Source organism: Rhagoletis pomonella, unplaced genomic scaffold, assembly GCF_013731165.1.
Source record: "Rhagoletis pomonella isolate Grant_MI unplaced genomic scaffold, Rhpom_1.0 Rhpom_scaffold_00001, whole genome shotgun sequence".
Lineage (NCBI taxonomy): Eukaryota > Metazoa > Arthropoda > Insecta > Diptera > Tephritidae > Rhagoletis > Rhagoletis pomonella.
In genome coordinates, this window is record NW_023458555.1 from 31,296,291 (window position 1) to 31,312,182 (window position 15,892).

At 34.2% G+C, this 15,892-nt stretch overlaps 3 protein-coding genes across 5 annotated transcripts; 1 reads left to right on the forward strand and 2 right to left on the reverse strand.

Moving 5' to 3' along the window:
* Positions 1 to 1,255: 1,255 nt before the first annotated feature.
* Positions 1,256 to 6,143, reverse strand: LOC118742704. Of its 3 annotated transcripts, none has more exons than XM_036474981.1 (5): positions 5,966 to 6,139; positions 5,335 to 5,611; positions 5,179 to 5,266; positions 5,007 to 5,087; positions 1,256 to 2,550 (listed from the first exon to the last, which is right to left on the reverse strand). In XM_036474981.1, the coding sequence occupies exon 5, from the start codon at positions 1,979 to 1,981 to the stop codon at positions 1,271 to 1,273; it is 711 nt and encodes a 236-aa protein (XP_036330874.1). In that variant the 5' UTR covers positions 1,982 to 2,550; positions 5,007 to 5,087; positions 5,179 to 5,266; positions 5,335 to 5,611; positions 5,966 to 6,139; the 3' UTR covers positions 1,256 to 1,270. The 3 variants fall into 3 exon arrangements, 2 of the variants coding, with proteins under 2 accessions (XP_036330874.1, XP_036330867.1); XR_004993390.1 differs by having other exon boundaries at positions 1,312 to 2,884; positions 5,179 to 5,281; positions 5,966 to 6,143; XM_036474974.1 differs by lacking the exon at positions 5,966 to 6,139 and having other exon boundaries at positions 1,256 to 2,884; positions 5,335 to 5,607.
* An 88-nt stretch (positions 6,144 to 6,231) lies between these two features.
* LOC118742715 (short coiled-coil protein A) lies at positions 6,232 to 7,587 on the forward strand. Its single transcript, XM_036475002.1, has 2 exons — positions 6,232 to 6,498; positions 6,557 to 7,587. The coding sequence occupies exons 1-2, from the start codon at positions 6,432 to 6,434 to the stop codon at positions 6,898 to 6,900; spliced, it is 411 nt and encodes a 136-aa protein (XP_036330895.1). The 5' UTR covers positions 6,232 to 6,431; the 3' UTR covers positions 6,901 to 7,587.
* Positions 7,588 to 8,070: 483 nt separating this feature from the next.
* Positions 8,071 to 11,377, reverse strand: LOC118742724 (5'-3' exoribonuclease 2 homolog). Its single transcript, XM_036475013.1, has one exon. It carries the CDS (start codon positions 11,247 to 11,249, stop codon positions 8,601 to 8,603), a length of 2,649 nt encoding a protein of 882 aa, XP_036330906.1. The 5' UTR covers positions 11,250 to 11,377; the 3' UTR covers positions 8,071 to 8,600.
* Positions 11,378 to 15,892: the final 4,515 nt, after the last annotated feature.

Genomic DNA, 15,892 nt, shown 5'->3' on the forward strand with positions numbered 1-15,892 from the left:
TTTTTTTATAGCAATACAAGTACATATTAAAATAATTCAAGAAATATCAATGCAGGCTAAATATGAACATAACATTAATTAAGAGAATACAATACAGATCTATTGTAAATACTTTGCAGTAACAAATAGTTTATTTAAATCAAAGGAAATTCACATCTACGTAAAAATGCAAGTTTCGCAAAGTGGATATGGAAGCAAAAATACTTATGTCACAGTAAATTTAGGCTTGTGTAACATTTGCTAGGAGAACTGGCTTTTTTGCTTCCATTTTTGTACATATGTACATATGCACATAAGCAAGAAACAACTAACACACATTTGTAAGTACATACATATTGCCAATTTCCTAGATTTTTTTAGCACTTCGCGAAGTATGTACTTACATATGTATGTACCTACATAGATGGAAGCAGAGAATAACTTAAAATCGATACTGGACAAAACACTAACCGTCATTTTAAGAGAAATTAAATCATTAGTCTACTTCGAGAATAATATGAAATTTCTAAAGTAGGCAATGATAAGATCAAGAATGAATAATTAACAAAACCATCTTAATTCAAAGATTTATGTATTTTGTTTTGTAAGACGCTTAAAACAGTAAATGCCCACAAATCGCAACTACGGTTTTGCTTGCTTTATAAAACACTTTTCCAATTTTATATTGAAAACTTGTTCACCTTTTTTTATTTAATTATACTTAAGAAAGATATATAAATGCTTATAACTTATGCATTATATATATTCACAAAACTCCTACGAATTGAAACTTTACGCAATATAATTAGCGGTTTCTAACAATATAGTATATTAAAGAATGAACATATACATACGTCAAATTAAATTTAAGTGTTTTAAAATTAATCACGAATCCCCTTAATGTATAACCTGAAAAACTTTTACTTTTCATAAAATAAACTTTCTTTTTTTGTGGCACCACAGAGACCATGGTGATGTTAAGGTCATTTAAGTACTTATGCTGAGTTAGGCAAATAATACGCTAGGGAATTATTCGGAAGGAAAGTCTAAAATTAAAAAAAAAGTAGGTAAATGATCATTGCCAAATCGTCAATGGCATAACCGACAGTAGCAACAAACTCGCATTCGCACTGCATTGGATACGACTCTACTGTAGCAAAAGTACATACAACGATATTCATATGTACATATGTATATGGGTACATGCATGCATTACATAATTAATCGAACACACAAAATGGCAGCTACGAAATATACATAAGTTGAATATTTTCAAGCAAATAAAAGCTTATTATACTGATGAAGAATTACTCATTTTCAGAAAATATTTCTGGTCTTTATCCAAATACTTAAATTCATAACTTTCACTTAATAAAACAAAAGTTCTATGAAACTTACTCGAATTAGGTTGTATATCCACTTGTGGGCCTCCGGCTACTCCCGTAGTAAAGACTGTATTATTGTTGCCGGCTGAGATTACATTACCACTTGTTCCAGTTAGAATGACATTAATTGGCACAGCAGTTCCACATCCCGATGAGATAGAGTTATTTTGAATACCAGTTGGTATTAGGAAGCTGGTTGTATTAGGTTGGCTATTATGGGAACTGGAAATTACGCTGATCATAGGCGAAACAGATGTTGTCGACTGTTGCATTGTACTTAAATCGCCAACATTGGCAGAAAGTGGTGCAGGAGCAACACCTGATGAAATAAATGAAAGCTGTGGTATAAGAGTTAAAGTGCTGCTATTGTTTGCATTAGTTGTTACAACATTGCAGGTGGTGGGGTTTGCAATCCTTGTACCGCTATTATTTGCACCGGCTACATTCATACTGCCAGCTATTATTCCAGATCCATTTATTTGCAATGGTAATAACTGAAGCACCGAGTTCCCACTAAAATGCGAAGCATACGCTTGTTGCGTCTGATGCAGATTCTGATGCTGAACTGGTAAAACAGCCGAACCACTTGGTGGTGTTGATGTAATGTTATTATTCATAATAAAAGGAATAAAATGTAATTTTCTTTTCAGATAGCCCCCGAGATATTTGCTGGCGCAGTAACTGCACCAACAATATCTAATCCGGCAGTTGAACAAGTTGACGACTCTGCTGTGAACTTGTAAACTAGGTAATGACTGCACCAAGTCTGATCCAGGTTAATCAAAATTTAAGTTTTTTTTTTATAAATGTATTCTTTAACACATCCACCAAGTATTTTTCTTCAGACGGTTGGAGAATAGTCTATTGCCACACGTTGACGTAATTGTTAATATTCTTTTCGCGTGAGAGTTTCACTAATATGTATTGAATAAATGAATTTTTAATCACTCAGTTTTGGAAGATTTTGCGTTTTATATCCGGAAGGATTCTGGATGCTTTTGAAAATGTCTCGCTCCACTCCTCTGAACCGCGGACGGATTAAAACGAACAAAAAATTATGGCAGCAGCAATGGCAACGCTGCTGCGACGTTGACTGCGACGCGAAGATCGGGTTGCAGTGCTGCGTTGCAATTTTTAAAAATCTTACCGTCCTGCGGGGATGCCAAATTCGCGCCCTGGTATATTGCTTATTTGAGATAAATGTACAATATTATTATATTAATAATTTGCCGCTGGTTCTTAAATTTACAGAGTTAACTTCTCATTGACTAGGAAAAATGATAATGCCTTTATGAGAAAAAAAGCATGGTCAATATTAAATCTACAAGCTATTCGCTTTGTGCTATCTTGTTGCTTTTGCTGTAGGTAGGGCAATTTTGTATGATTGCCAGTGTTGCTTTCTGTGCGTACGCTCGTTTAGTACTCTTTTCTTTGTATTTTGTTATTGGCTTGCCCTAGTCGCAGTCGCTGCGCGTCTTCAAATAGCTCTGCAGCAGAGGAAGTTGTTGATTAAGCTTTTACTGCAAAAATTTTAATGTTCAATGATTTTAATACGTTTATTTTTTGTTATTAAAACTATTAAGAATGTACGTTTTATATCGTTCTTATTTATTGTTAAAGCGAACGCGGTCTACGCTCGCTGATAAGTAGATGGGACAAGTGTTGCCAACATCTTAGCAATATCCAGGGCTCATGATGAAAACTAAACTTCATTGCTGTTTTTTGCTCTCAACGGACAAGTATAAACTTTTACATACATGTGTATGTATATAAATATATATATTCGAATACCAACAACACTATTATTTATATAAAACAGTATATTTTCATCTTGAATGAAAGCTTTTTATATCCGGGGGTATATTCATATGGCTATGATGTTGGAAATTGCATTACCTAACCTATAAATTTTGATGGTCTTAAATATGTGGAATCAAATTTTCCAACAATATTCTTTCAAAGATTTATAATCTTATAGGGACCAATATTTTGTGTTTTACTTTTGAATTTGCAGGACTATGTTCATATGTACTTAAACATAAATGAATTTATTGATGTACAACAGATAGGTAGTATGTATATAGGCAAATGCATTTGCGTATGTATATTGTATATTGCATAATTTGAATTTTTACAGTTCTTATTAAGGACGGTAAGGACTAAAATTTTATTGATTGTAAATTTTTGAGAAATAACAAACTTTCCTGGAATATACTGCTAATTTGTATGCATTGCGCTTTATATTCACATTTGCATATGCATATCTACATACATAAATATCTATGTATGTACACATGTTTGTACGCATGCATGTAAATATGTATGTACAAATAGTATGTGCATATGTGTGCAAAAAAGTTACGAACGTAATTACGACTTTTTTCCATAATATCACTTTTGCATTTAAGGTTTAAAATCGTTTTTCTAAAGTATGAACTTTCATGACGGTTTTACTCAGAAAGAAGAACGAATAATTGACCTTCATATGACGCCGTTGGAAATATTTCAATGTTACTAGCAGTAATGAGTCGACATCAACAAAAAGTTTGTTGTTGGAGCACAATAAAGCACTGTCCGAAATAGTAGAGAAGCTAAATTTCGTAGTATTGCAACCGTTTTTCCATCCAAAATGTTAATAACTTGATAAACTTGCGCTCACGTGCACTTTTACTCATTTTACATCCAAATAATAAAGGAATTTATGCTTATGCACATGTATATACATATGTATGTATGTATGTACAGACATATGCGTTTATTGCCCATTTGTAAAACGAATTGGTGACCAAAAGGCAATGCCAATTATGGCACACAAAAACCATAAACTGGTTTACAAACGCATATTGGCACAATTAAATACCTTCATGCAAAGATGAATACTAGCGGTCTATATATAAGAATATCATTAAGTAAGTTATCACTCAATGTACTGTAGAAGTAATTATTTCTATCCATTGCATTACATAACGTAATATCCCATTTGTAGACATGGTTTTAAAACCTCGTAGTAATTTTCAGTTTGCTACATTGTGCATTGCATAGGTTAAAAATATAGACAGATTTTAGGGAGGCTTACCCGTTTGGTAGGATGTTTTTAATACGTTTTTTTATTTGGAATACTTCGTGAACTAAGAGATGAATAGTTGCGTTCCAGATGCTTCCCGATTTGCAGGTTTTACAGGAATTGCAGGAAAAGCTGCATTAATAAACCTTATTGAAGGTGGCCTCCTGGAACGGCTTCCTGTAAAAACCTGCAAATCGTGAGGCATCTGGAACGCAACTAATTAATTTGTTTAAAGTAGGAGCAGTAATATTTGCACATTAATATGTAAGTACATATGTGCGTATTTCGGCATGGTATGTACATATGTGCGTACGTGCAGATATAAGCATTTGCAGGGTACCTCGCTTTCTCAAAGTATTTTAAGAATTTCCTTAACGTACTTAACTAATTTATTCAAAATCGCTAATATAATATTGATATTCTATGGCAGACAAAAAAATTTTACCAAAAGCAAAAAGGATTCACCAGAGAAAAGCGAATAAATGTAAATATTTTATTTCAATTACAATCAAACCAAGCTCCATTTCCCAGATGCTAAATTTCTACTTTCAGTAACCATTACATGATTCCATACTTACTTTGTATTCTATTATTTGCATATACGGATGAATGCTTGGTGCGTGCTATTGTTGATCATTTGTTACGTGTTAGCGTCAGAACTTTTCAAATCCATAAAAACAAATAAAATTATAACCCTTTGGAGTTAGCAACATATGTACATTTTTATATAGGATTATTTAGATATATTACCCGTGATTTAGTCGCGCCCAAATGCCATGTTCAGGATGCAAGTACGCCTTTTTTCTCGGAGTGAGTCTCTTCGCCAACAAACACACACCTATTAAAAATTTAACTGAAATGTATTGGAGGATTTTCTATGATAAACAATGTATTAAACTTATGCACTTTTCTCAATTTTAATTATGAAAATCTCGTTCATCAAATCCTCTAGGATGTTTTGGTTGCTTTTCTACTGGAACAAAAAAATCTAAACGAAATTAAACAACATCAACGCCGTTGTAAAATTCTGCTAAATACTACTGTTGATAAGAAGAGCAACGCGTCGAAAACTAGAAGCGGCAGAGGGACTACACGTCGAGCAGAGCACGTTGACGTATTTTAACACAACACAGCAACCCGAGCAATTGCAGGCACCAAAGTTTAATTAATAAAATTGTGCTAACTGAAACAATGAAATATTTATAATTTGCTATATATTGCAACAGATTTGATACACATGCTAGCATATACATACATACATATCGTTTAATACAATAAAGATAAGATTTTAGAATGCATGGTTAAATTTTTTAACTGCGGCAACACTGGTGCTAAATGCATGTTGGGTTAGTTTTGCAAATTAAAATTTACTTGTTTTAAACTCTTTTAGGAAAAGTATTACTCTTCAATGGAAAGCATATTAATTTACAAAGAATAGTAAAAGTTTTAAAAGCTTGAAAAGGTTATCTCATTTCATTGAAATAGTAGTTTACGCCATATTTGAACACTTCCGCAGCACAGCGGAACACATACTTACATCCGTTTTATAATTTATGCGTGCACACTTTACTTTTCTCTCATTCATAAGCATATAAAAGTTCACTATAGTTCGTATTTCTAAATGCTTTAAAATGTTAAATGTCTCGAAAAGTATAAAGTTTTGGTTTGGTCACTATTTCAGCCAAATATTTACATGCTTTTAGCCAAAGCTATAGGTGAATGTATGTATTCTTGCATGGTGATTTTTAGGTCCGAATGACAAGCAACTCTGCAACTGTCAAATAACAAAAAAAAAAAAAACAACAGCCGATTTAGTGACTGGATGTTGACAACTATAGTTTCTTAAGTTAGTTAATTTATTCTCCATTGTTTGGAATATAAATAAAATTGATCAACAACTTCCGCTATTTGCGATATCACTGCATCATTACCATTATTCAGCGTTATTAACAGAACAATATAACGCTTAACTATTCGCGTTTTCAAGTCATTATCCAAAAAGTATGTCACTAATCGATAAACTACAAGAACCTGATGACAACATACCGCTGGCCGACGAGGACACACAAGGTATTTATATGGTAAAATTTTCTAGATTTTCTAAAAAAAAAAAAAAAATATTATTTAGTTATCATCAATGACGATGACCCACATCAACATAATATCCCAAATGGTCGCTCAATGGATTCACTTCGTTCATCGTTTACTAACCGTAGCACCACCCCTGACTCATCACATAACTCTTTAGAAACTGATGTCAGCCCTGATGAGAAGGAGGAAAAAGCTCGCCTTATTACACAAGTGTTAGAACTGCAAAATACACTCGACGACCTTTCACAACGTGTCGATTCCGTTAAAGAGGAAAATTTAAAGTTGCGTTCTGAAAATCAAGTTTTGGGACAATACATAGAAAATTTAATGTCAGCTTCTTCAGTATTTCAATCAACAAGTCCAAATGCGAAAAAGAAGTGAACAGCTTCAGCGTTAGATACCGAAGATCCATTTGAACCAAAAAACGCTATGCGCCTTAAGTTGGTTTATACTTTTTTTTTGAGTTTATGACCAAATACGAGCAAATATAATCTTAAAATTACTTATACTAACAGGGAATTTACATGATTCAACTTTCACAGGCGATTAGTTGAACCAAAAGTTGAACGAAAGTAGGCAGCCGACAGACTTCATTGAAAGCGATTAGTTGAAAGGCCGTTTACATCAGGCGATTGTTGCTTTAAACTAAAAATCGCCTCCTGTAAATTCCCTAGTATGTATGAGTTTCGAAGCATGTTAGTAAACTTTGTTCATGTAACCTATTGATATTCACCTAAAAATAGTTTCATTACATTTCAAATCCATATCGATGGTCCCATGCAATAACGACACAATTAAAAATTCATATTACTTACTTTAGTAAGGTTTAGACAAGGATTACAGACATGAGCCACTTAACAGTAGTAAGGATTTTTTTAGTTGTCATTGCAGAGCACCATCGATATGCAAATATTGCATTCATGTATTAGCTAACGTTTTCGAAAGAACGCTCCATTTATTTATAATCAACATTTATGCATTATGTATGTATATTTTTTTATATATATTACAGCTAAACACACATAAAACATTTGCTACGCGATATCAAATAAAATGCCTTTTTCTGAAGTTGGTTGTTTGAGTTCAAAGAGGATAGACAGAAAAAAGGAAGACTAGGAATATAAATTAAGTTTTTAAGTATTGGTTTGATTAGGGTTAGCAGTGCAACCTCAGTTAGGTTTGAGGACGCTATTACGATTATGAATAGCAACTATAGTCAAGTACTATAATGTCGAAGTACAAGCAACCAAGGCTTGAGTTTAAAGAAGCTGGAAAAAGAGTTGAGCAAATAAATATTTTTTTAGTAAAAATTTCCGCAGCCTCCCCTTCATAAAAATGCAGCAGTCAATAAAGCAACTCAATATCTAGTTGCCATCTACGTATACCATTCCAGCCACTTGCAACGCAACTGAAGCTCGTTTGCAATGGGTAGTCGACCCATAAGTATGTAATGTAAACAAAATTATAATTATGTATATAAAAATTATTGTTATTAAAATTATAATTAAAAAAATTATAAATAATATTAAAATTATAGTTATTAATGTTATTGAAATTATAATTATGCATATAGAATTGAGAAATACATTTTTCTCAAACGTTTGAAAGTGTGTTTGCAGGGTATCTACATATTGCACCTTTGCTACAAGTGTCATCGAGTCTTCATCTATATTGCCGTTTTTCTCGAGTTTTTAAATTTTTGGATCATGACACCTCTGCAGCAAAGGTGCGACGATATTTATTTACAAATTTTTGCATTATGGCCTTGCTTGGGTTGATGTAAATCGGGGTTTTCCTGTTACGTAGACCCAACTGCATTGGGAACGTAAGCTACTTTGTAAAGTTAATCCATAATTTTCAAACAATCGCTTGAAAGCCACTGTAATAGATCTCTCTAAGTAAAAACACTACTTTCTAATGGGTTCAAACTTACGGTTATCAGCCACATTATATACATTTATTATTATTATTTTTTTTTTGTACATAACACAGTACGTATCAACTTATGATTATTGATTATATTAGGGTCCATTGTATTTTAAAAGATATCTTTTACAAATTAAACTAAAACTTTAATTTTATTAATATCTATTGTTATGTTGCCCATAAGGATTATACCTTTGGAATCTGTTGTTATGTTGTCCACCTCTCTGCTGGTGTTGTTGATTATTTCGGTAATTATTTCCGCCAGAATTGTTGCCAAAATTGTTTTGGTAATTATTATAACCAGATCGAGATTGGAAATTTTGTTGGGGATTCGGTCCTCGAGGATATTGTCCCCTGTTATTTCCACCCGTGTTATAATTGGGTCTGTCCAAGTTGGCTTGTAACATTCTATGACCCCCTGCACTCAAATGTCCAGTTGGGAGGTTTCTGTTGAATCCTATAATTGGTCGATTGTGTCCAGACTGTCCTCCTTCTGAATTTGAGTTAAGTACGTTAGGAGGATCTATTGCGTTAGGCAACCGTTTGGCAGGAAATATGAATTCAATGTCATATTCAGGATCCCGGAAGCGTACTGTAATAAGCTCGTTGGATGTTATATTCGGCAGTCCATATATTGGCGATTTAAGTGAACCTTGAATTTTTACATTATCTTCAGCTTTTAAAATGCTACCACCCATTCCTTCCAAAACAACAGAAATTTTTTGCTCCATAGATGAAAGTGATTTCAGCTGATGCTTAAACCATTCAAACTTAGGGTGCAATTTTCCAATATAAAGGCGATTATCTCCGCGTTTATTACGTCGAATCTCTTCTTCGGTTAATTTACTATAATACGGTTTTAGAGCTTTAAAAAGCCTCCGTTCGTCTACAAATGGAAGCAAGGCCACGCCCTGCCAAGCAAATTTTTTGCCATTTAAATCAATTTTAAAATCTTCAGGATAAAAGTCAATAATTGGTGAATCCGGATCGGACATTAGAGTAGCCCACGGCTTTGGTACATGTGACGAGCTGGCTGCAGGAAAGACACCCATCAATTGTTCAAGTGGATTAAATGGTTTTGTACCTCTGTCAAAACTTGTCGACAAACCCGTTATGTTTACAAAATCTGAAGCAAAGGGTGCATAATGGTAAGGAAAATACCAATCCCACGAAGCACAACCTTGATAGTAATATTTTAATACCCAGCATAGCCCGCGTACATACTGCAAAGCAACAGAGTAGCGAAAGCCGGGGTTATTTGTACCCACGTCGAATTTAGATTCATAATAGCGATTTTTGAAGCCTGCTTCATATAATCGGACTTCGTCGTTATCATCTTCTTCAGAATCGTTATCAAGCCCTGCTTCGGCAGCTGTCCTTTTAACTCCTTTATTATTTTGCATTCTTAATTTCATAGCTTCTTCCTTGTAATTGAATGCACCACGTTGTGAGCCTGAAGCCCCGCGATTTACTGCGCTAGGTTGAAAGAACGTTGACGCGCCAAGACTTTCAGCTCTATATTCGTTTTCACGCTGACGCTTTTGACGTGCTTTAAATTGTTGTTCACGTCGCTGTCTCTCCTTGAAAATGTTATCTTCAACATTGCCCAAATCAGTTAGTATCATTTGTACCCTCTGCAAATTCACATCGCCTGAATTTGTTAGATATCCACCAGTTTTATAGACACACTTTTTATAAAGCTCTACTAATCGATCTACTGCGCCTTCACGAATTTCAAGACTCGGTAAATGTGGTAAAAAATCATTGCCAACAAAGAAGCACATAAAAACCCAGTCATCCAAAGCGCGCTCAAAGTCATACTTGAATGGCAAATTCGGCATTTCTAAAGTTTTTTTGAGGTATTCCCGAAGAACACTTAAACGTACAAATATGAATCTCACTTCAGCATTTATGGGAACATCGGGTTTAAAGCTTTCATCATTTGAGCCACCTGCATTGCCTAGTCCCACACACTTTTGCATCTCATGTCCATATTGTTTACATATGTCACAAGGACGAGGTTTGTTGGGTAAAAATTCTTCTCTTATAATGGTAAAATTAGGTTCATGTGTGGCCAGGCCCAACATAATCAAATCGGCATCTGCACCACACAAAACATGTTGTGTATTTGGATCGTGATCTGGTTGAGCCCTTTGTTTCCGAATGTAGTCCATTATTTTATGTTCACCTTCTCCGGGTGCATTGGCATCTGACAATACAACTTTTATGCCTTTCCAGGCAGGGTTTGTATTCATTCGGTCGTGGATGTAATAATGTAAACATTTACTTAATCTATCCATAAACGGCGTACCTGGTGTTATACAATTAGAATCGAAGTGCTCCTCATCAGTCTTTTCAGGCGGTAGTATACAACCTTTGACTAAAAGCTCATCTCGTATCTTTTGTATCTCGACGCGTTTTTCATTTGCTTCCTTGGCAGCTCTGAAACGGCGCGATCTTTGCTGATTCATTTTGGCTCTGGGCGCCACTCCGTCAATGGCCATATATAACAATTTGCGAGGACGAACAATGCCAAATAAGCGATCAATACATTCAAATATCGCTACCATCATTTCGTCTTCATTCTTCGGAGCGGGCTTATCTTCGGGATGAGTGCATGGATGTATTATACCATTCATATCTAAATATAAATTATCAAACTCAATCCCATTAGGGTTGGGGAGAGTGGCGTCTTCGTATATAGCTTTTCCAGTGTCTGGATCAGTAGTCTTATTTTCGTTGCAATCAACTATAACACACGCATACTTCTTACTTAACCACCTAAAAAATGCCGGAACTCCCATTCTGGCACTATATCAACTCGAAAATTTTTGTGGAAAATGAAGAAACGAGGAAATTTGCACTTAACCAAACAAGCGGACAACCTGGACAAGAATAATTATCAATTATCAATTGTGAATGGTTTTGCTAGCACTAATCGCAACCAACTTCGCGTAAGTAACGTCCGCAATTCATGATAATTTATGAGCCATATTAGGACTGCTCGACTATACTAGAAAGTCGACTAGTCGACGAAGAAAAGTCGACTTTTTATAAAAACAAAGGCGCGAATTCATAGTCCAGCAACTAAGTCGAAACTAACAAAGTTGCAACTTAAATTTAAGTACCAACTTAAAATTTACCTCTATTCATTGTCGCATTTCAGACTTCTACTAAGTAGTTTCGACTTAGTTTACGATATAGCAAAACGAGTGTGAAAATGTATCGATTTTTCTTTACGATATTTTGGAAAAATTACATTTTTATTAAATAATGTCAAGTTTGATCATCCGTTTATGTAATTTTTATTTTCATTGCATGATTATGCAAAAGAATAAGGTATCATTTTCTTGTTAATTGTGTGAAATAGCCAGAACAACCGCAGAGATGTGAAGTCGATGTTTATCGAAAGCATGATGTGAAACATACAAATAGTAGATATCTAAATACACAAATTTGCTTTAAAAGAACTAGCGTGAAACTGACTTATTATTTGAGAATTTATATAAAATAATTCCAATTATAAATTTGTGATTTAGCTTTATTCGAATTATAATACGCATTTAATTTCATCTTCCGAATAAATCCTTGTAAATTTTAATTGGAGATTATTCAACATTATCAAAATCACCCTCTACCAACTTAATTTTTACAAATTTCGTCTGTTTTCCCTTAATTTGATAAAATACTTCTTCCTAGTTGCGACTTAAGAGCGAAATACACCACACAAGCGGCTTGTCAAACATTCTTCAAACCTACTTTTCCCATTTCGCCATACACCATGCAAACATGACTCGTTCAAGCAAAGAATTTTAGTTTTCTTCCAGTTCGCAATGCTAAATATTATGGGTTTCTTTCATTTTCCTCTCTTACGTCCTTACTCGGTGAAAATTTCGTTGCGAATGAGGCGATTTTGCTATACACAACGCAAGCGGTTTGATCAAACATCAACATGGCGGCCAGAAAATCAAAAAATTTTGATTTTTTGCTCAAATTTCCCTCAAGCGGTTTGTCAAACCTTCAAGCACCCCCATACACAGCACAAATGGCTTGAAGCAAAGGGAAATTTCGCTTGGTTTGTCAAACCGCTTGTGTGGTGTATTTCGCTCTTAAGTTGCAGCTGCAGCCGAAACTAAATTTTAAGTTGGTACTTAGCCAGAAAAGTCGAAACTAAGGCGACTATGAATAGCTTTAGTTGTGACTTAGAATAGTTTCGACTTAGTTGAGTACTAAATATGACTATGAATATGCGCCAAATTTATTAAGTATAAGTATTTAGTATATAAAAACAAGTTTATTAAGTATACTCTGCGGTTAACTTATATGGGCATTACTCAGAAACTTTGAATTTTTTGTGATTTGTTTTTTTTTTTTTTAATCGCGAGCACATGTCTGAAATTACAACGCTTTTTTAAGTATACGTTCCTTCAGCTGCTGAAATACAAAATCCAACGTGGTGCAACGTTTTAAAGCAATGCACCATACGTTTTTAACGTTTTTTACGCCTTTTTTCGAAGTGGAAATTGGGCGTAATTTTAGTCCGATTTCGAAAGTTTTCAACACATAGCCTTTTTATGCCAAGGTCAATAATTGCACTCAGTTTGGTGCAAATTGATAAATTGGTTACCGAGATACACATACAATGAACCAAATAAAAACTGGGACGCGCCATTTTAGTAAGTTTTCGCTATCTTCCTTTAGTTTATTTAATGTTTATAACTGCAAAAACTATGGAAAATCTGCAAAGTTTGACCAAACTTACTAACTTTTCTTAGCATATTTAGACACAATTTATGTATTCATATTTGTGGCCCATCAAATTTTAGCAAGCAAATTGCAAATTTTAAGTATCTTGGACTTACCGTTAATTTTTGGCACACTTTGTTGACGGTACTCCGCATTTTTTCATATAAAAAAATTTTCGAACATAAACTGCCAAAAATGAAGGGTAAGTCCTAGCATCTATAGCCCAAGTGCCTTCATTTGACACCTGATTTTCGAAAATTGAAGAAACGGTAGATATTTGATGACATGGACAAAAAATGCCTTTGGGTATTATATATATTGTTTTTTGGGGATTTTCTTATTTCTTTTTCGCTCTGTAACTTTTTAATAAACAAATTAAAAAGTGGCACACGAGGATCATAGTATAGTGGTATATTGTACAATAGAGCCACACGTATTTGGCTAAATTTTCAAATTGCAGACGTTGTGCTAGTAAAAAATATGTATTATTACTTTTGTGCACGCATCGTAACATTTTAAAGAAGTTGTTTTTTAACTATCTTCCAATGAGAGCACATAAGCTTGCCACGTCTAGATTGATTCCTTTTGTTTAGTTTAGTTTATTTCGTTTAGTTTAGTTTAATTAAAAAAACAGCTACAGTATATTATAAAAGTCGCCAGTGTCAGAATTAAAAAAGGAGTCACGCCACTTTGACTCTTCATAACTTCTTTTCTATTGCAAGCATATACTTCTAACGGGCTGCATTCGATTCTCCTCTCCAAATACTACCGGTTCATTATAAACTCAAACATGAGCAATCAACGCACCATATTTTGCAACGTAAAAATAAAAAAAAATAATAGGAGAGTCACACTCTCATTTGTTAAAATTTCCCAATGTGATTTCTGAATTATATACATATTTGGCAAGAAAATACGTACCGTGATCTTTTTTTTGCATGTACTTAATCTACACAACATATACTACGTTTATACGTAAGCTATTTGCAAATAAAAATAATTTGCAAATACCTAACTCACTGTTTATTCGTTGGTGAATAATTCTTTTTTAATATTGCCTGATTATAAAAAGGCAATAATATGACCATCGAAAAAGAAAACAAAGTTAAAAATGACAACGTCTTGATTATAAAAAAACAATAAGATGACCATCGAAAAAGAAAAATAATGGCGGCGTCTTGCGATAGGCATAAACCTTTGCCTGTGGAGACGGGCCGTAAAATCCGACAATCTTTTACACAGACGACGATTTGTTCGTTGTTTAAAATTAGTTGCGTTCGCGTAGCTGTTAATTAATCAAAGTTAACCAAAACTTTCAGGTCTGATTTTTAATCAAAAAGTTATTTATTGAAACTAACTTATTTTTTGTATCATGGGTAAAATGATTCATTAATAAGCTTTCAAAGGTGTTGTCATGTTGGCTTAATTCTTTAGTTACAGAAATTTGTAAAATATTGGTGCTTGTGATGTAAACAAATGATTAGCTGATGAACCCGCTTCCACAAACTTTTTTCTCATAACCTGGTACAAATTAGGTCGGTGTTATGCAGAAATTTTGTTTGGCAGACTGCGTGCAATTGTTGTTGCAGCAAACTCGGAGAGAGCGAGTTTGGCGACTCTCACAGCAAACTAATTTTGTTTGGTCAAACTGCAGCAAATTCGGTGTTGTCATATATAAAAATTTTAGATAATTGTTGACATACACAAAAATTGCCGTGATACCGAAAGCTGGAGAACAGAATTAATGCTGTAGGAGCTTCAAAGATAAGGGCACAGTTAATTGCCTATACGATATCATAAAAATATATTAATTGTGCGCGTTATGTACATCTGAAATTTTTATTTCGTGTTGGCAATAGCCATGAAAACCATAATGAACGCGCAACCCTGTGCCAAACTCTACATAACCCCCTCCGAGCAAACTAAGCAGCCGCCATTTAATTTGGCAAACAAAAGTTTGTCTGCATAACACCGACCTTACCGCAGAACTCCACAGGCAAACACCGATGGCCAACCAACTGTCATATTGACAATATGGCTGTCAAACTATCGAATCGCCTGCAATAGATGTCAAGCAATAAGCGCTGACATATGTTGCAGCCCATGAGAAATAGGCGGTCTCCATTGGAAATATATTTTGTGACATGGTTATCACGACATCAGTGTTTTCCTGTGGAGACAGGGCCTTAGGAATGTTCGATATCATTTCGATTATTCTGAATATCGATATTTCATGGTGCGATAATCGATTTTTTCAATCGATATTCCAAAGTCGATATATAGAAGACATCGATACTTTACCCGCAATATCGATATTTAAGTTGAAAATCTTGTTAAATTTTGTTAGTATCCTGTAAGAATTGTTTGTTTATAGACTATATCGAGCCTTAACATGAACCAAAAAGACAAGATCACGCGGGCAGGAGAGTAGCCCGTTAGAATCGCATTTAGGAAAAAAGTTGAACGATTTTGACATTAGCCGTTTGTTTACATTCCTTCGTTGTTTACAATTTGGTGGCGGCTTTTTACTGCAATTTTCTTCATTTTCGCTTGTGACAACGTGTGTATACATAAGATAAAGAATAATTTAACACAACGGCATCATTTATAGAAGAATTTGCATAATAAAAATGATTTTTCATGCGTTCAACAATTTCGCGGTTTTCTCCATTCTCTTCGTTGTTTACTTCTTACAACAAAG